The sequence below is a fragment of the Lytechinus variegatus genome, chromosome 4 (genome assembly GCF_018143015.1).
Source record: "Lytechinus variegatus isolate NC3 chromosome 4, Lvar_3.0, whole genome shotgun sequence".
NCBI classification, from domain to species: Eukaryota; Metazoa; Echinodermata; class Echinoidea; order Temnopleuroida; family Toxopneustidae; genus Lytechinus; species Lytechinus variegatus.
In genome coordinates, this window is record NC_054743.1 from 19,608,574 (window position 1) to 19,630,076 (window position 21,503).

The window sequence follows — 21,503 nt, forward strand, 5'->3', positions numbered from 1 at the left end:
TATTTACCATGGTAAAATGCATAACATCAGATAGGACCGTTTAATTTTGAATTCCGTTTTCTATAATCTGTCATGAAAGACGACTCTTAAAAATTCTTTTTTCCTCAGACATGTAGAAAATGTGCGCAAAAACACACACACAAATTGACGATCGAAATTCATAGCGATTATTTTATTATATTACTAACTACATGCATACAAGAAAACTAATTTCAAATCATGAATTAGTGTGCACAATGAATACAAAGCCAAATTATAATTGTCCAACTATACTTACGAAATAATCAATCATTATTAAATAAATAATAAGTTCACATAGGGTTATACAATTTCTTATAAATCATGAAAGAAAGAAAGTAAAACACAAACATAATAAAGAAGTAAATTTCAAGTTTATCGGTAGATGTTAATATTTTGTTTGATGTGAATTTAATCATGGCTGCTAACTACATCGACATCATCATTCCCAGTGTAGAGTGTAGAAAAGATGCCAGCAGAGAATGCAGGTACATATCCTTTAAAAGTCAATATAAATACATTTATATCTATAGATGACGTACATGTAGTACAGAACGTTGGCATTTAAAACGCGTTTTAATTCCATAAATATTTTAACACTTCTATTCACACAAATTTCTTTTATTCTTTTTCCCAATCGGTCACACGTATATTGAAACCATAACAAAGTCTCGTACATTCTTCATTTTTAAGATTTAAAATCTTCCAAGTCATAAAACAAAACTAATACGCACCATACATGTACATGTAAATTAAACATGTTTTTACAAGAACTCTTCTTTCTCTTTCTTTTTTTTGAAATTAGACATGCTGTTTTTAAATAGGAGCATTATGCAACTGAAAATGATTTTTCCTGATATCGTTACACATGTATAGAAACATTTATAAGTATAGACAGAATTGTAAATTCTAGGTATTTCAAAGGAAGAACCCATAAGTATGATTAAATAAATATTGTTACAATATTCATATCAAAATAGAATGAGACTTAGATGCCAAGAGAAAGAAGAAAACTAAACAATTATAAACACATCAAATAAATTCTCGTCGACAATCAATGTATTAACTTGCGGTAAATACACACATATCATATGTACAAAATATTGATTTGTTTTATTTTTTTAACCAAAATATTAATGATTTCCATAGAATATCTTAATTTAGTCAATCACCAGATTTTTAAAGCAAGAGTACATTAGGCTTTACAATACACTCTAATACCGATAATGCTAATTTAAATGAGTTTTTAAGGCAAGTTAACTGGTGTATTCTATTCCAAATTATATTTCATACACAAGGACATTAAAAATAAAAGCTTTTACTTTTCCAATGAAATAGTCACACTAAAAACGGAATAAAGCCTCCAAAAGCGTGTTCGAAAAGATAAAAACGGATTCACTGTGTTCATGATTAATCATTAGAAAGTACATCAATCTATAGAGATACATGTATACTACAGTCTTCCATGGCTCATTTTCGAAAATAATTAATCATCTTATAATGATCTAATAACTAATCATATAATATTCAATCTCTTAGAGATATGGTGATATTTCTTTTTTAAATAAAAGCAATATGTATTCAATATTGATTCATTAATTTTGCTATATACCACATTTGAATAAAAAAAGGTTGCAGACCTAATATTTTGTCAACACTCCTAATTCACAAACTATATATTATACATCATCTGTCCATAAAATGCATTTCAAAGCATGACCTTTGATAACCGAACCGACTAGATTACTCTTGTTTAAAAATCTTACCCACATGAATGACAGTCTTGAATCACTTTTTATAGAGGTTAAAAATAAACACAGTAGGAATGTAATAATAGGGGTGATTTATCGTCCTCCTCAATGTCCCCATGATGATTTCTTAAGAGATATCCAAAACATTTTACAAAGTCCAATTATTCAAAATAAACACTGTTTCTTAATGGGTGACTTCAATGCCAATTTGTTGCAGTCCAATGCTCAAGGATTTCCTCACGATTTTCTTGAAATGATTCTTTCGGCTTCTTTTTTACCTACCATAACTAAACCTACGAGAGTAACAGATCGATCTTCCACATTAATTGATAACATTTTTACTAATATGCAAGATATGCCTTTAGAATCAGGAATCGTTATTTCTGATATATCTGACCATTACCCTATTTTCTGTAGAACTACTCTTTTAAACACACGAGATGAAAGTCATAATTCTAAAATAAAAACTCGATGTTTAAATGCCAGAAATTTAGAGCGCCTGAATGAAAATTTAAGTACAGTTAACTGGCAACAAATTTATGATTCTGAAGACGTGAATGAGGCTTACATTAATTTTATTGATATTTTAAAGGATAAATTTGATATTTGTATACCATTTAGAGAACGAGTGAATAACTATAAAAAAAAACTCTAGATCTCCATGGGTGACTAAATCTATCTTAAGATCGATAAACCGGAAAAATAATCTGTTTTATAAATACAAAACTAATCCAAATAATAAGACTCGTGAAAAATACACTCGATATAAAAATATTTTGACCAATTTACTACGACAAGCGAAAAAACATTATTATGCAATGCAATTTGAGCTTAATAAAAATAACATGAGAAACACATGGAAAATAATTAACAGAACATTAAACAGAAACAGTAAAACGCAAAATATTATCAAAATTAAATCAGAGACTAACGATCTTATTGAAGAACCTCAAGCGATAGCTGAGATTTTTAACTTGCTGAAAATATTCCGACAACTGGCAGTAAATTTGATAATTATCTGGGGAATAATAACCAATCTTCTTTGTTTTTTGTCCCTACTGACCGTGAGGAAATTATCGGTATAGTGAATAGGTTAGAAGGAAAGAAAAGCTCAGGACACGACGAAATTGATAACTGTCTCCTCAAATCCATAATCTTAACAATAGCGACTCCGCTGGCCCACATTTTTAACCTATCACTCACTAGTGGCATTGTACCAAATAACATTAAAATTGCGAAAGTAATCCCGATATTCAAAAAAGGAGACACATCTGAAACAAAAAACTACAGACCAATATCACTGTTACCATCCTTATCCAAAGTTTTGGAAAGGATCGTATTTATTAGAGTAACAGACTTCTTAAACAAACATAATATTTTTTGCGAATCACAGTTTGGCTTTCGAGCAAATCACAATACAACTCAAGCGGTATTGAAATGCATCGATACATTATCACATGCCGTTGATCAACATTTACATACAATTGCAATATTCCTGGACTTTTCCAAGGCTTTCGATACAATTAACCATGATATCCTAGTAGTAAAGTTGTCACACTATGGTGTTAGAGGGAAAGCCTTGGAATGGTTCAGGAATTATTTATCGAATAGAAAACAATTTGTACAAATAGATAATCACAGTTCTGCATTGCGACCAATAAATTGTGGAGTTCCACAGGGTAGTATACTAGGTCCCTTGTTATTTATGATAAACATAAATGACTTTTATAAATCTTCAGATGTTCTATCTTTCATTTTATTTGCAGACGATTCGACCTTATTTTATTCCCATGCGAACCAAAATACACTATTGTCTACTATAAATCGTGAACTGAGACATGTAGTTGAATGGGTTAAAGCAAACAAATTATCCCTTAACATCCTGAAGACAAACTTTATGTTATTTAGTAACACTTTGCAAAATCTACTTGGAGACATCCTTTTGGATGATACTGCTCTAAATAGGGTCTCTTCAACTAAATTTGTAGGTCTCATGATTGACGATAAATTGAAATGGAACATTCATATTCAAAATATATCCAAACTATATCAAGGAACATTGGTATAATGAATAAAATAAGACACCTTTTTCCAAAATCAACACTTTTTACACTATATTCCTCCCTAATACTTCCCTATCTGAATTATGGAATAATGACATGGGGTAACGCCAACAAATATCTTACAGACAAAATTCTCATCTTACAAAAGAACATAAGAATTATACATAATGCTCCTCCTCGTTCTCATACTAACAATTTATTTTACAAGTCCAATATTTTAAAACTTCCAGATCTATTTCTTTTTCAAACAGGGCAATTTATGTACAAATTGAATTCAAACGAACTCCCAAACATATTAATTAACATGTTTACAAAAATAACGCCATTCACAATTACCCAACAAGACAATCACTCCGTTTTCACCTTCCCCGTACCCGCACTCAACTCGCACAAAAAACAATTTCCTTTTACGGTCCTAAATACTGGAATACACTCAGTCACGACATCATTAACTCCGTTAGTCTGAACTGTTTTAAAATCAAGCTAAAAAAGCACATCCTCGAATCTTATAGAGTAAGTCCAAATTGAGCACTCAGGACCCAACTTCTCTCTTTCTCTCTCTCTTCTTTCCTCTATGTCCTTCCCTTTCATCTGCCATCACCCTTATTTCCCCCCCCCCCCCTTCATTCTCTTTCATCCACACAGGTGCACCAGTCTTTCTTATCGGTTATCTATCTTTTTACTTTCATCCATCATTTCCGTACTCCATCCATCACAATAGCTTTCTTACGATTTTTTTCTTTCTCGTTCTTGCATTTATACTTATACCTACAAACCTGTCTTTTAACTTATTCTTTGAGGAATCCACACGCAACAAGCCCTGCTTTTTAGTGGATCCCTCCATTTCCTCAATATTTATTTAAATAGTAAAGATTATATAAATATTATATTGTTTCGTGTCTATTGTATATATTTACTTATATATGCCACATTGTCATACTGTATATACTTGCATATTCATTTATATCTTTGTAATGATTTCTTTTGCTGTTGAAATTGATTTGAGTTGAAATGAAATAAACCAAACTGAACTGAACTGAACATTGGTTGCTGATATCAAAATTTGAAATAATATACAAGTTTAAAGCAATGTATATGTAGAGTTGTCAGGCAATTGTGTAAAATCATCTTTCCAGGTGTAAATTAACTTCCAATTAGATAACTTAAGAACAATAACCTGATTATTTATTATCAAACAAAAATTGTGTTATATCCCATTCTTATTTCATTATTTTAGTTCACTGTATTATTTTGGTCATGATTATCAACAGATACACTAAAGGCAAAATAGAATGGAAAACGGTGGCTCCCGATCCTTCCGAGGATTCCATGTGATGAATCGGAGTGTCTTCAGTGCTTCCATGATTGGAAGACATAGTAATGTTTTTAATTACTAATGTCGGAATGTCACTCGTACTTTGCGTTGTCGAAACTTTACCACGCCACTGGAAATCATTACATGTTACCGAACTTACTTCTGAAGTTATAACGTGTGAACAGCAAGAGAAGAGACGGTTTTGTGGTAGGAAGAATACACACCTTGTAACATGGACACTGTCCGTACTAATACCCTTTTCGACCAACTTTTCATTATTTTGGTAGCACGACAGTGTGGTTTTCATACTCCCAGAATAAGCACGGCAGTGAACCTCATAAGGATGAGCGTGTCTGTACTTAAAGTTATAAAGCATTTTGCAGGACCATGTGGAATTTCTACCACAACCTCCTTCTCAAGAGTTTCTCGCCAAACATGATCAATGGCATACTCCATCGCTGTTAATATGTAAATGCCTTCGTCTATATTATTAACGTTATCTATTTCAAGATTTATACAATGGAATGAATTTGAACATGTAGAAACTGATGTTGAAAATCTTGATAACTGGGTTGGGCTTTGCAGGCCCATTATATCATATTCATCATTAACGCAGAATGGACGATGCTGTGATTTTAATCTAAGTGTAAAATATGGAACATGTTTTGATGTAGTGTTCGGGGCCCTTGGGATCTGGAATGGGACCACACCGGGTTTACCAGCTTGTAGTATTATTCGTTGAGTAACCTCGCTTCCTGATACGAGGGCCGGACTCCCATCCAGAATGACGGCTAAAGCTAGGATCGTCGTCAGGAAGCAACGTGTAGCCGCCAGGACTGAAGGATACCAGCATTTGATCTAAATCAAAAAGGTAATGTTTATGAAATAATTTTTTTCTTAAGTTCTTCACAAATCAATCACATTCCTTCCAGAAACTCATATCGATGAGAATAGAAATAATGACATTTCTAATCATAGAAATTTACATATTTGTAAATGTGAAGATGAAACCTGCATAATATTGAATTAGTTAAAAACAGGGGTCAATTAAGTATTCGCCTTACATTTTTATACCCTTACAAAATCATATCTAAATGTTATTTTTATTGATACAATTTTGTATTGACAGAGGGTTAAAATGTATTTAATTTCTGCACCACTCACATATAACGTTTTTTTAATAAAGATTGGAGGTGCATTGTTGCTCGTCTGTTCTAATGACGTGTAACATTCAGATGGTCTATTTTAGGTTTTTGCACACGGTTTAGGACAAAAATTGCGACCCCCCCCCCCCCCCCCCGCGATTCCGCGTCCCCTAAATACCGTTGCGGTATCTTTGAATGTAATACAGATTTATATCCAGCTATCACAATATGCCTTCACAAAGTAATGAGAAAAAAAAATCTGAGCCATGGTCGAGTTCCGAAATTCGATTATGGATTCAGATCATCTTCATTATCAAATTAGATGATCTGAAATGAAGATATAAATCATAGGGATACTCGGAACTTTCTTAATCGCGTTATCCTTAAGAAACTAAGGAATTTTAAACATTATCTTACCGTGCTCACTGATGCACTGGGTGAGAGGATGTTTCTGTTCAGATTCGTGTTAACGTCGGGTAGGTTTTTCAAGTTACTGACGAAATAATGTATACATTAAGAAGCATATCAATAATACGAAGGTAGCGTATATGATAAATGAATTATGAGAATGATCAGTAAATGCATAAAAATCATAGCAAAGGTTACATGCAAATGTGGAATATTTTGCGAAATATTCCAAATAAAATACCTTCCCTTCTATCGTCTATTTTCAAATAAAAAGGATCAAGTAAATGGTTCATCTTTTGCCGATATATTACTAATGTATATATATATAAAAAAACATGACTATAAAAAACACATAGAGGATGAAACGTATTTAAAATTAATGCTACTGGAAGATTATAATTCATTTGGTATGGTAAATACTGCCCGAAAACAAATAGTTCTATATAAAAAAAGATTTTGTGAATAATTAAGACATTTTTTTTCTTGTGAATAGTGTAAATATGTTCACTAAAAATGATCGCAATATTCTGCAACAGTAATAAGTGGAATTAGAACTGATTTTGATGGGGTTTTTCCAAGGACGTGATATAGACAACAAAAAATACTGTTCGAGAATAGTTAAGACGAATTACTTACACGGCGTAGTATTTTTTTGTTTCTAACTGCCGCCCTAATAAATTGCAAGCATTTCTTACTCTATCCTGAAATGTAAGTCAGGTTTGATTTTTCTAACAAGAAACAAATTCTTAAAATTCCCTTTTATTCTATGATGGACTATCCCAACAAAAAAAAGATGCTATTTACTGCTACATAGTACACAGAATTACTATTTTAGAACAAAATCTACATACAATTTACCTGATTACGTTCGCTGAAGTTCCACGCATTGGTTGATTACTGCCGGCGTTCATCAATGTCCAGGATGACAAAGGCTCCTGTGACATGTGTGAGGAAAATGAAATCACGACATATAACTCCAATCTGTCATAATGTGACATTATATTTGGTAACAAGGGCAACTTTGATCACTGATATTATTATAAGTACTTAAACTTACAATGGAAAAGTATCTTTACTAATTTTGATACAGGTAAGTCACGTTTTCATTAAAATTGTCGGAGTATCATGATTACGATATTTCGAAGATCAGGAAATCATCTAGACGAGTGAGTAAAATGGGAATCCGAAATAAATAACATTTCTGTTGGACTAAAAAACTTATGTCGAAAGAAAAATAATGATTTTCTTCGATGAGAAGGAAACGAAGTGTTTCGTTCGGTGTTCTTCCCTGTGTAATTTGGTGGGGATTTTTAAGCTGTAAGACCGTTCAAGAAAAGTGGGGATCTCATAATGTTTCGAAAGCCAACGTGAACTGAACCCTCATCGAATTATATGAATTTCAAGTAATTTTGAAATCAGAATTTGGAAAACTCACTCGTGTTTCTCTGGTCTTGTCAATCAAGGGAAAGGGCTCAGATTGTGGTTCTTCAGATGGACGCCCTGTACGATGATTTGACTTCATATCATGAAGAAAGGGTGGATTGGATGCTTCGTATTTCCATGTGCGATATTCAGACGTGATGAGATTATCGGTAGTGTTGGTTATGGTGTTCCTATTCTCTGCCCGGTCTTGCTTTTCTGATTCCAGCCGAAGTTGTATTGGGCTTTCCTCACGTTGGTCAGGAGATTTTAACTTAGCAGACAAGAAGAAATTATGCTCTTCGCCCTCATCCTCAGAATCATGGGTCTTTTCGAAAAGAAGCTTTGAAGACATTTCATCACATCTTTTCTTTTCAGTGTTAGCCAGAATGTCGTCCTTTCCATTAGCGATATTGTTTGGGAGAATGGCTTGCTGTTCTGCGCGTGACTGCATCTCTCCAACACTTTCTTTCACACCCCATCTACTGGATACGGAGAGCTTTCCTTCATCAGTATGATCATTCGGTGAAGACATAACTTCAAAGCAACAGTCCGTAGGTCTATTATCTAGTAATTTCGCAACTTCTAACTGGCCATTTTCTATTGCAACTTCATGAGGTATCCGTCCTCTTTTGTTACGCTCGTTGATATCTGAACGATGTTGGATGAGATATTCAATCATTTCTTTATGACCTCTGGCAGCTGCACAATGGAGAGGTATCATCCCTTCTACATCTGCCTCGTTCACATTTGCGCCTTCTGAAATGAAGAAATCCACAAGATCCAAGTGCCCAACTGTAGCTGCGGCATGGAGAGGTGTCATTCCATCGTATTTGTTCTGTATTGCCTTTTCTTTCAGGAGATACTTCACTGCTTCTAGATGATCATATTGAATGGCATCATCGAGTGGTGTCCAGCCCTCTAGATCAGCCTTATTCACATCAGATCCTTGCTGAATGAGATATTCCATTACTTTCAGTTGGCCTCCATAGGTAGCGTGGTGGAGAGGAATGGCCCCATCTTCATCTGTCTCATTAATATCAGCTCCTTTGGAAATGAGGAATTCCATGATATCCAAGTGGCCAAATTGTGCTGCAGTGTGAAGAGGTGGCATTCCATCGTATCTGTTCTGTATTGCTTTTTCTTTCAGGAGATACTTCACAGCTTCTAGATGACCATATTGGACGGCAGCATTGAATGGTGTCAAGCCCATCTCATCGGCCTTGTTCACATCAGATCCTAGCTGAATGAGATATTCCATTACTTTCAGGTGACCTCCATAACTAGCGTAGTGGAGAGGAATGGCCCCATATTCATCTGTCTCATTAATATCAGCTCCTTTGAAAGTGAGGAATTTCATCATGTCCAAGTGACCAAACTTTGCTCCTGTATGAAGCAGGTTTTTTGTATGACATCTGCTATTCTCTACTTCATAGTTCAGTAGGTATTTGACAGCTTCAAATTGATCACATGCAATCGCAGCATGAATGGGTGCCCAGCCTTTGTCACGACCTTTGTTACAATCAGAACCTTGTTGAAGAAGATATTCCATGACCGATATGTGTCCTCGACTAGCAGCACCATGGAGAGGAATCGTACCTTCATCATTTTCTTCGTTCACATTTGCGCCTTCTGAAATGAAGAATTTTACTATGTCTGAGTGGCCAAATTGTGCTGCCGCACAGAGAGGGTTATTGCCATTACATGCGTTCTGCTTTGCCCCTTTGTCTATGAGAAACTTAACAACTCCTAACTGTCCGTATTGGATGGCGGCATTGAACGGTGTACGACCGTTGGCATCAGCCTTGTTCACTTCAGATCCTCGTTGAATAAGGTATTTAATGACTTCCATCTTACTGCTAAATGCTGCACCATGCAGTGGAATCTCACCCGAGTCATTTTCTTCATTCACATCAGCGCCTTCAGAAATGAAGAATTTCACAATTTCTAAGTGACCGAATTTAGCTGCAGCATAGAGCGGGGACATTCCATCATATCTGTTCAGCTCTGATCCCTCGCCCATGAGATATTTGACAGCCTCTAGATGACTGTATTTAATAGCAGCATCGAGTGGCGTCCAACCTTTCCGCGCGCCCTTGTTTACATCAGATCCTTCTTGAATGAGATATTTGATGATTTCCATGTCACCACTGATAGCTGCACCGTGCAGAGGAATCCGACCTGATGGGTTTTCCCTCTTCATATCAGCTCCCTCGGAAATTAGAAATTGCAGGATTTCTAATTGACCGAACTCTGCGGCGGCATAGAGAGGGGTCCTACCGTTATGTACATTCTGTTTTGCCCCTTTGCTCAGTAGGAATTTCAAAGTCTCTAGATGGCCATATTGAACTGCGGCGTTAAATGGAGTCCATTCTGTCTGGTCTTTGCTGTTTACATCAATCCCATCTGCAATAAGACTTTCTACGATGCCTGTATGACCCTTGGCCGCTGCTTTATGGATTGGTGTATTACCAATGTCGCATTCCACCTGTATCTCAGCTCCTCGATTGGTGAGCAAATTAACGATGTTTCCATACCCTTTTTCGGCCGCTACTTGGAGAGGACAACGTTCACGATTACTTGGTTTATTCGGAATTGCTCCCTGAGAGATGAGATATTCAACACCTTCCAGATGACCTTCTACGAATGCATTGTAGAGCGGTGTGTTTCCTTCCTCATCAGTTCTGTCTATTTTGGGATCGGATGTTGTCTCCCGTCTTGATGGATTGGCATCCCCACCCATGGGTATATCATCTGCAACTGCAATACTTTCTAGCGGACCTTGCCCAGTCTCAATTGCTTCAACATTCAAGACGTTTGCGTTCTCTGCTACCTCCATCGTAGGAGTGATTTCGTGCAGCCCCACGGACATGACGGATGCGTCATTATCGTTAGATGTCTTTGCCGGAAAGATTTGATCCCTTTGATGGATCTCCAAACTTCCGTCTTTCTCGTCTGTGCCAGATCGACCTGGTGGAGCAACAGTTGAGCATCCACTCTTTCCGCCTCCAGTGTTGTTTTCTCGCCTTCCATTTATATTTTCCGTTGAAACGTTACCTCCTGATAAAACCTGCAGCTTTCCAGTTTCCCAATTCCTGAGACAAAAAGACATAGTTCTATCTACACATATGACCACGAACCTCATATTTGTACGAATATAAGAAGTGCTACCGAATTGAGTTAGATTTGATAATGACTCTTGATATCATTATAACGCGAATAAATTTGTTTTATCATGCTAATGCTTTAAAAAGATTTATTTGATATCCTCGGGGAGGTGTTAAAGGGTGAAATTTCAAAGAAAAATACCAGTTTGCACTAATAATGTTCAACATTGGGATTGTATAAGATATAATCATTCCTAAAATGGGGATGATCCATTACTAAAAAGACAATGAAAAAATAGTAAACCAGAAACATCAAATTAATTTATCATTCTGAGAAATTATTTTTTTTAATGTTTATATTATGGTATACAATTTGTTTTTGTTTGATGGAAGTGAAATATATAAATTTGAATTTGAATGCTATAGGAAATATGCATGGCCAAATTACTTTTAGTGGTTAATGAGGGTTGATATGGGAATAAATGCCACCGAATATTTTATCGTATGATGTTGTTCTAATATCGTGACTATATATTTTCATAATATACATGATATAAGGACGAGAGTAGGGCACAGTAAAATAAAGATAAATATCGTTGTTGACATTCGGATCTCATAATAAACTATCAAGAAAATTAGGCTGATTAAGATGACAAACCTTTCAACTGTAAACCAAATGGATACTTTGTTCGCCAACATATGGCAGATTCACAATGAAATATATCAAAAATTTCGGATAGAGTGATTATTTTAGCAAAGACGTATACGATTACTATGACATTTACAAATCAAACTTACACAAACAATATTGATTGAGATAGGAACAATATATTTTTTTCATACAAAGCAACACATATTCTACTCTTTTTAAGACGGGGTTCAATGTAGGCAGATACACTATCTCCTCAAACTTTAGAAGTGTACAAAAGAAACTTACGTATTGTCCTGAATTTCTCCATCGTCATCGGTGTCTGGAAGTATGCTTTTGTCATTGCAATCTCGTTTTAACTGTGAGGTATCATCACGAAACTGAAAACAGGGGAGAAAGAATAATGAATTTCAATCAATTTGAACTTCTTAAATAAAATGCTTAAAAATAAAAAAAATATTTTGTTATCAAAATTTGATGATGATATAGAACCCGAAATATGCATCGATGTATATAACACAGTCATCTTCCAGGGGACATGCCCAGTGTGGCACTTTTAGGAGTACAAAAACGCAAAAGAGGTACGAACATATTATAAATCATTAATTTGGAAGATGTGCTAAGCGGTAATAATTGGTTTTCTCATATGATTACTCTCAGTTTTATTGGGGTTTGAGGGTATGATCTTGTTCCTTTGTTTACATCAATGTAAAGGCTTAAACATTAATTTGAAGGAAATTTGTAATCCCTGAGGTGTCAATGTGAGAAGTCACAGAAAACTAAAAAAAAAAGGAAAACCGAAAAAATATGAAGGAAATCAGAACCCTGTGTACCTTTGTAAAATGCAAGGCAAAAGCACCAGAAATTTAAACTATCAAGGATTTACTACCACTATTTTCTGGAGTTCAGTAGCTCAACTCCCTCGCGCTATATACTTGCTTGATTCCTTTCTGGATCTAAAGAAAATATACACTTAAGTAAAATAATAATAATTATAATAATTTTATAAAATTAAGCCTTGGGAATTTGTCAAGAATTTATATATTTCCTGAATATTAAAACCCGTATTTAACTTGGCTATTTGTAGACCATAATAAACAGGGGGTCAATTTGAACCCATACCGAACTCGGCGGCTGATTGCGCAACCTCCGCGAAACTTTGCAAGCACGTAAAGCCGGAGGTAAACTACGAGACTTTAAAGTAAACTTTTCATGTTTTTCTAATTATTCAATTATGCAATTAGCGTATAAAATGTGCCCTAATCTGCCATTTTGTATGTTTTTGCTTTTAGCTCACTTTATACAGCTAGAAGAGTTATAATTTTTGGGTGAAAATATTAATTATTACATTTCCAGCAAATATCAACGAAAAATGCCAACAATTGAGAAGACTCAGAGAGAAAAAGAGAACGGTCCATCCTCTTGATCATTCAGGCAGAATCTAAAATCCCCGAAAACTGACCATGAATCTATTCCGCAGGTCCATGACAAGCATCAAAATATTGTTTTCCAATTGCGTCACTTATATATGATAATAGAAAGATATATACTAAGTCAATATTATTGCATAATGAAATCAGCCAATAACTGAAGGGGAGGGTATTGGACAAATTTCCTGTAAATGTGAGAGTGAGCAAAGACAGTTTTGAAGCATGACTTATCTTTGGAATTATTTAGATTAAGAGGTTAAGAGAAAATTCATGCATGGGGCAAAATTCAACCATCAGAGGAGAGTATCATTTAATTAAATTTATTCCAAGAACACTTCTTACACCAGCATCATGCAAACTCTCTTTTTCTCATTCGCAAGGATGTGTCACCATGATGGAACTTTACAGTACGAAACATATCCATTTTGCATGATAAAGGCTCCCGTGGCCCACGGAAATACTTGGTTGTGGTTAGAATATAAAAAGGGCTCTTAACAGAAGGAGCGAGGAGTATTGTACATGTTCGAGGACTCTCGTAAGAAATTAATCAAATGTATTCATCACAAATATAAAAGGAACACCCACCAGAGATGGAAAATGTTAACAACATTTAAGCATAGGAAAGAACTTTTCCAATTCAAACAACACTTTTGATGATACGGTATTTCTCGTTCTATTTCCTCATATTGTTCCCATCTCGATTCTAAGTTCTTCATTCTTTATTTCCCCCTTTGTCCATTTTCACTCTTCAAATTTTGGAAATTTTCTCATCCCGTCACAGTTTGATTCGAAGAATATTAGCCAATAGCATAAGTCTATATAATATTGCTAATTGCTTGACTTATCTGACTTTAATCATGTTAAGTGTGTAGCGTGTGATAGGTTTAGAAGTGCTATGCAATGCTAAGTTTTACTGCACTGTTTCACTGCAGCTTCGCAGAATTGTAAGTGATATTACATTTTCATGGGCATGGGGTGACACAATCTGCTATTTCCTGATTATCTACATGTTCATCATCTATCACAAAAGAAAATAGCTGCATCTACAAAGCTATATTCTCCTAACAAAATACACAGCTATTTTGAGATAGAAAATATTCACTGTGTCCGATACAATTATTCTTGTCCCAGGACAAAAAATATGTATTAAAAAAAGAAACCACATACGCGGAAAGATAAGAAAGAGCAAGAAATGTTAATAAAATAAAAGGAGGAGAATGATTGGAAATTTTAAAAATCTTTTAGATCACTTGATACATTTCTTCTTCATGATAAAAAAAAATGCTGGGAATGTTTACTTTTCGTCTTATTACATAAAATGTCCGGATTTGATTTTTTTAACCACTCGCTCGATGCGCTCTCTCGCGAAAAAATAAAATCTGAATATGTATCTTACCAATCAGAAATTATTTCAAAAAGGCTTGCTCAACTAATTATTACAAAACATACAAATAGTTCACACAGGTGATAACCACATGGTGAAAATATCCGTTTGCACCGAAATGCCTATTGTGACATTTCGGGAACCTTTTTTGCTTTGCCCCCCCCCCCCCCGCGCTAACGAAAATACGCTCAATATTTCCTTTTGCTTAAAATGCAAACAGAAGGTGGATCATCACTTCATGACCAAACCTTTTAGCCCCTCTCAGCCAATTTCGTATCATAACTCCTAACATTGTGAACTCTCGTGCATTTCAAACTGTGACCAATCTTTGTCGCTTCTCTCCAATTTACAATCTGCCTTACATTATTTGCAATTAATACTAGGATACTGTGACCAGCCACCCCAAACAAAAGCCACCAAGGAAGATCCTCTGTTAATATTCAGAACAATAATGTGAGCTCCAAGAAGTTACAATTGGAAAATTACTCTTCTTCTTCTCACTATCATTATTTGAAATAAAAGGCAAAGATGCAGGAGTGTTTTAACCCCATGTTTTTTTCTGAACTGCTTGGAATTTTTACTGAGTTTGCACAGTGTGCACATAGATACATGTATAGAGTGAATCCGGAATTTAAAGCCTTGAAATCCAAGCTCTGTTTGAATTCTTCTACATCCAACATGTGAAATCAAGTATACGTAATTTGCAAGTTTTATTGTGTTATTTTCAAGTTACATTATTGGCGATTTTAGGCTTATGACAATATTTTTCAAGCTCATCATTGGAAAATTAATATTTTTTGTTGGTTTGAGGATGGCAGGTCACATTTTATTTTGTTTGCATATGACATGAGGATAATAGCAGTCAAATGTAAAATAAACTGATACAACTGTTATTTGAGCAACTGTTGGTTGAGCAAAATGACCGACTAGTGAGGAGAGCTTCATAACAGAAAATAGTTTTTCTTTTGTCATCCTCAGGCACTAGTCGGTGGTAATTTCTTCCACTTGTATTATATTCTTGTTGTCTTTTGCCTGGAAAAAATGAATAAATATGCTTTAAAAGTGGATCCCTTTATAGAAAAAAGCTTAAAAATCATAATGCTAAGGAAGTATTGTGTTCAGATACCTCTATTGTTTATATTACAAACGCAACTTTTTTATAGGTTTTCCAGGTCAATTGTCCGCCGTGTCAGAGCAACTGTCCGATTAGGTAATTCAAATGTCAATAGGGAATTAAAATGTCCCATTAGCCAAACTTGTATCCCAATAGATGAATAAAATGTCCTTAGAGAAGTCAAATGGCCGCACAAAAGAATTTATTTTCAATAGGTAAATCAAATGTCCATCTTGCAAATCTTATGTCCTAATAGGTAAATAAGATGTCCATAGGGAATTCTAATATCCATTCAATAGCAAATGTAACATAATCATGCATAAATTAAGACATCAAGTCGTACATAGGTAAATCAAATGTCGTTTAGGTAAATCAAATGTCGTTTAGGTAATTCAAATGTCCATTTGCTTATGATGCTGAAAAGAAATTGCATTTTTCTTATAATGTATGACAAATGTACACATTAAGTATCGAAATTCTGTTCAGTAGTAAAGATTATTCGAACAACAGGGTAAAAAAACAATTACAATTTAGTTTATTGAAAGAAAAAGGGGGAAATACTTGAAAATTTATTGAAAGCTTAACAGAAACAAACATGCTTCATACCGAGAATGTAACATAAATAGCATTTATTTTAAGGAAAATGTGTTGAAATTGATTGTTATGTCTAAATATCTGTTCTCATCGAACATTGACAATGTAGGCATCACCCTGCTAGTCTTCCATTTAGGGTCTAAAACAAGGTAATTAACCAATGATGGAAAAGATATGAAAAAATGAATAATTGTTAATAAATGTGACATAACTATTGTTTGAATTAGTTAAGGAATAGGAGGTACTTTCAATAAATCAAGGTTAGTTGCATAATGAGGATTTTTTTTTTCACAACAAAAATTTTAAATTGCTACCCCACCTGAGTGGTCCTATGAAAGTCATTACTTCTTATCGAATTAGATACACACTACACACCCCATCTAATCAATTCGACTTAAAGTAATTCAAAACAAATCCAACATTGAAAATTATATCGTCCAAGACGTTTATCTGAATTACCAAAATATAATTAAGAGGATTTCTAACAGCATTCAAGATTGTTGCACGTTATGCCTCAGGTAATGCAAATGAGTGTATGGATGTAACCGTTGTGAATTAACATGCATTACTATGAAGAGATGAAGATTTAGCATATGGCACAAAAATAAGGTTGTATATATATTCATGCTAAAAATACAGACATAAATAGAAATAATTTTCATTTGTGCTTGCAAGAAGATGAAGTACATGTTTGGGAAGGGTGAGAGACTGAGAAAATTTATCTATGTAATATATAAACTAATACTTTATAATTGTTTTTATAAGTTAAATAGGCCTAGGTTTCATAACTGTAATGAACAAACTTTTTCACAAAATGAGTTTTTCATATGAATTATGAAATTAAATGCCATGTTTAGATTTACATATTCTGAGTTGGAGTAAAAAATATTGTAAATAATATCCGTAGTTTGTCTGTAGATCATGTTGTGTGGCGTTCGATATATAATGGAAGGAATGAATGTAATTATTTGGTAAATAAACAACAGAATATGCAAGAAACTTAAAATTTTACACCCAAAGAGACAATTGAAATCACTATATGACATTTGTTTGTTTGCCTATAACAAATGAGTAGAGAAGGAAAAGTTGAAAAGGTGGAATGAATGGAAGGAAGAGAAACGAGCCTGATACAAAAAGGCACTCCATGTCCACCAAGACATAAACGGCTCCAAAACAGGGGCGGGGTAGAATGATAAGGGAAGAAATATATAAATATGTACAAAAAATATATGAATAAGATGATGGAAACATACTGGGGCAAGACCCCCCCCCAAAAAAAAAAAAAAAAATTATAAATAAATAAAAATAAGGATAAAAATCAAGGAGGTCAGCAAACTTGTGAAACGAGGGGGGCGATATCCCTTGCCAAATAAATGGATAGATCGAGCAGGAAGAAAAAGGGAAAGTGAGTGACAGAAAATGATAAAGCGAAAGATGAACAAGTGAAGTTATCACGTTCGAGTCATCATTATTTCAAACAGTGGACAATTGAGATCCCTATACGACATTTGTTTTCTCAAGTGGGATATTTCACTCTCTAATTGGACATTTAGTTCCCTATGTGACTTTTGATTTCCCTAATCGGATATTTGATTTAGCTATATGGACACTTTGAACCTACGTGGACATTTGAAATCCCTAATCGGACATCCATATTCTTATTCGGACATTTGCTCATGAACACGGACATATGAAATACCTATATGGACGATTGGTTCCAAAAACCTATATAACATATATGTTCTTACCTTTGCTTTATTCTGTGCAATACCTCCATGACTTATTTCCTCCTCCACTGTGGACTTGAACAGAAGTGACCCCATTGTAGACCCCATCTGTACAAAGAGAGAAGTGACCAAAAGGTGTCAAACCGCGGCAATATCCAGTCTGTTTGATATTAGTTATATCTAATTATCTAATAGTGAGGATATGATCTAGCAAAGTGAATTAACAATTCATCATACTTTACATAGTAGAAATATTGGAAAATGAACCCAGTTAAAAACAATATAGTTTATTAGGTACACACCAACAAGCAATATGTAGAACTATCACCACCAATTTACTCCGCACCCTAATAAGAAGGTGAATTTCCCTCTTTCATACAGATTAGTGAACAACTCTGCATGGATTAGAGTAAATAAATGCACACATCAGCATGATCAGGGGTGGTGAAGATAAGTTGAAAGTAAGGGGGCAAAGGAAAAAGGGGCACTGAGGCACTATCTTAAACATGGCCGTATGCTGATTTTTTTCGCCGGGGGCAGCACGCGTAAACTGTTTGGAAAAAATCGAAAGCGTAGCGACCGAGCTTATCATTGAGGCGCTTATGCATTTTAGTAAGTGAAATTGTCAGATTTTGTGCATATCTTTGGTGAATTTTGTGAAAATCTGCAGTTAAAAAATGTGAGTTTTCAATGATCTTAAAATAAAGAAAAAAATACTTCTCTAACCCACTCACATGACTCATGAATCTTAAGGCACGTAGGATTATTTTTTTCATTCATTATGCACTTGCAGAAGTAAGCAGAACGGCGCTAAGTAAAGAAACCGGGCGCTCATTGGGCAGGAAAAGAATGGTTTTCAGTGGACAATTTAACCGATATGAAGAAGAGGTACCTATATGAGAAGGCAAAGGGGCACTCGTTAACACATAGAAACAGGTCCTGCTCATGTGAAAGGGGCACAGGACATGTTCGTGGGGGGCACTTTTCTTTATAGGTAAAAAGGGGCACTGATTCGGGGAAAGACACTTACAAGAATGCAAGGGAGCACTTGCTCAGCATAAAACGGGTCCATCTCAGGTGAAAGGGGCACAGAACACGATCATGAGGGGGAATTTGTTGGTGAAAGTTGGCACTGTACGAGATATGGCACGTGCTAACAAATAAAACTGGTCCTTCTTCGGTGAAAGGGGCACAGAACACGTCCATAAAGAGGCATTTTTTTTAAGAAAAAAAATACGCTTATACGAGTAAGGGCACTTGGAAACACCTAAAACTGGTGATCTTCCAATGGAAGGGGCAATGTACAAGTTCGTGAGGGGGTATTTTTATTGTGTAACAACGGGCACTTTTTCAGTGCTTCAAAAAGTGGGGGCACTAATGAATATTCATGAAGATATGCCTAGGACTGTTTCACTGGAATAATGCAAATCTTTAAAATTCAATAACTTCGTTATTTTTTATCCAATTTTGATCAAATTTTCAGCAATTTGCACGGTGATTTTTTTTGCTATATAAAGTTGTGCGTTGTGGCCCAGTGGATTGGTCTTCGGACTTTCAAACGAAGGGTCGTGGGTTCGAATCCCAGCCATGTCGTAATTTCCTTCAGCAAGAAACTGATCCACAGTGTGCTGCACTTAACCCAGTTGAGGTAAATGGGTACCGGTAGGAAGTAATTCCTTTAGAAGCTGTGTGCGCTATGAACACCTAGCTTAGCCGGGTAATAACGGAGCGCCTTGAGCACCTATCAATGTGGATATGTGCGCAATATAAATATCATATATTATTATTATTAAAGATTAAATATCCCCAGTCTGGATCATCCCTATAGATGAGCAAATTTTCATCTTCCGATGAATTTATCAACAGAGGAAATATATTTATGACATTATCTTATATTCTAGGTAATTCAGTTGATTTCATAATTACATAATCACTATTTACTAAAAATATACCTAAAACCTGGAACGACCGTGGAAAGCGCAACTTGTGCGGATTTTCACATTTCTTGCACGATTTGGACCTCATTGTTAACATTTCATACGGACGAATGCCTCGTCGAAATATATCATAACTTTATACCACCACATTACTAAAAAATGATCTTTTTAATCATTTTAATGACCCACTGTGTTTATTACCGTGCATATTTATCATAAGTAGATAATCATAATTTGTGTTAGATATATAACCTTTAGCCGCAAAACTGTAAAATTGAGAAAAAAAATATGTAATTCCTCACTATGCCAAAAATTAATATCAGGCAACATTTCCTGTTTGTTTTATTTTCAGAAATTGTAGGCATATCGTGTCAAATAATTTATAATTTATGGACTAATCAGCAAAAGTGCAATCATTTTTATTTTGTTTTCATCCTTCATTTAGATGAAAGCATGTAATGCTAGAATGTCAAGACACTTGAAAATGTATTTAAAACACAAATTTCATCTGAAAAAAATAAATTGCACAAAGTACGGTATGCTGACTATATATCAAAGAAATACTTATGGCTTAAGTTTAAGTTTGATATTTATTGAAAAAACGTATTACTGTGAGCATTGGATATTTATAAATGACGAATAAATTCCATTTTTGTAGGATTTATCTGCTGTCTCATCTCATACGTGTACACTAAACAGATTTAAGTGTGCAACGTTAAGGTGAGACTGGCAGCAGAGTTTTCTGTGCGGATTTAAGCCCTAAGTAAAAAGAAAGAGTTTGAAATACACCTTATTGTTCATTTGTGGTCTTCAAAATGCTCGTTGCAACCCATGATACATGTAAGTGCAACTTTGCAATTTAACTGTAGAATGTATTTATTTTTGCGTTGAAAACGGACTGAAGGGTACAAAACATTGCCACTTTCACCCTTACACGACAAGTCCACCCTAAGAAAAAGTTGATTTGAATAAAAAAATAACACTGAAAATTTCATCAAAATCGAATGCAAAATAAGAAATTTATGAAATTTCAAAATATTGCTTAATTTAACAAAACATTTATCTGCTCATCCTGGTCAGTATGCAAATTAGGAGACTGGTGACGTCACCCACTCATCATTTCTTTTCTATTTTATTACATGAAAATAAATATGAAACATTCTAGTTTTTCACCCCAATGTCAACTGAAACAAAAACGATTAATTCATATGACAGATTTCAATGTTGCATTTGCACTTTTCATCTTTTTTTCGAATATAGTTCCAACAAAACAACTTCACTGTTTCGCGTGTTGTGATTAAACTTTGTTTGTCCGCATCAAATGATATTTTATTTACTAATCTGCTTTGTAATGAAACCGTTTTTCATTTAAGCTTTACACTGGAAAACACTTTCTTAAATACATTGCAACACTTACCTCTTTCATCTCTAGAAAAAAGTGT

The 21,503-nt window shown here is 34.7% G+C and overlaps 1 protein-coding gene across 1 annotated transcript; it reads right to left on the reverse strand.

The window, feature by feature from the left end:
- Nucleotides 1-7,594: 7,594 nt before the first annotated feature.
- Nucleotides 7,595-18,220, reverse strand: LOC121412872 (ankyrin-1-like). The gene is made up of 4 exons (XM_041605635.1): nucleotides 18,146-18,220; nucleotides 12,164-12,255; nucleotides 8,136-11,214; nucleotides 7,595-7,681 (listed from the first exon to the last, which is right to left on the reverse strand). The coding sequence occupies exons 1-4, from the start codon at nucleotides 18,218-18,220 to the stop codon at nucleotides 7,595-7,597; spliced, it is 3,333 nt and encodes a 1,110-aa protein (XP_041461569.1).
- Between the last annotated feature and the right edge of the window lie 3,283 nt (nucleotides 18,221-21,503).

What these genes read in the sequence shown, in the direction of transcription:
- LOC121412872 (XM_041605635.1), bottom strand. Translation starts at nt 18,220, where the DNA reads ATGGGGTCACTTCTGTTCAAGTCCACAGTGGAGGAGGAAATAAGTCAT. An exon ending in GGAGAAATTCAGGACAATAC is followed by an intron (nt 11,215 to 12,163) that starts GTAAGTTTCTTT and finishes TTTTTGTCTCAG; the next exon opens with GAATTGGGAAACTGGAAAGC. An exon ending in ACAAGACCAGAGAAACACGA is followed by an intron (nt 7,682 to 8,135) that starts GTGAGTTTTCCA and finishes ACATTATGACAG; the next exon opens with ATTGGAGTTATATGTCGTGA.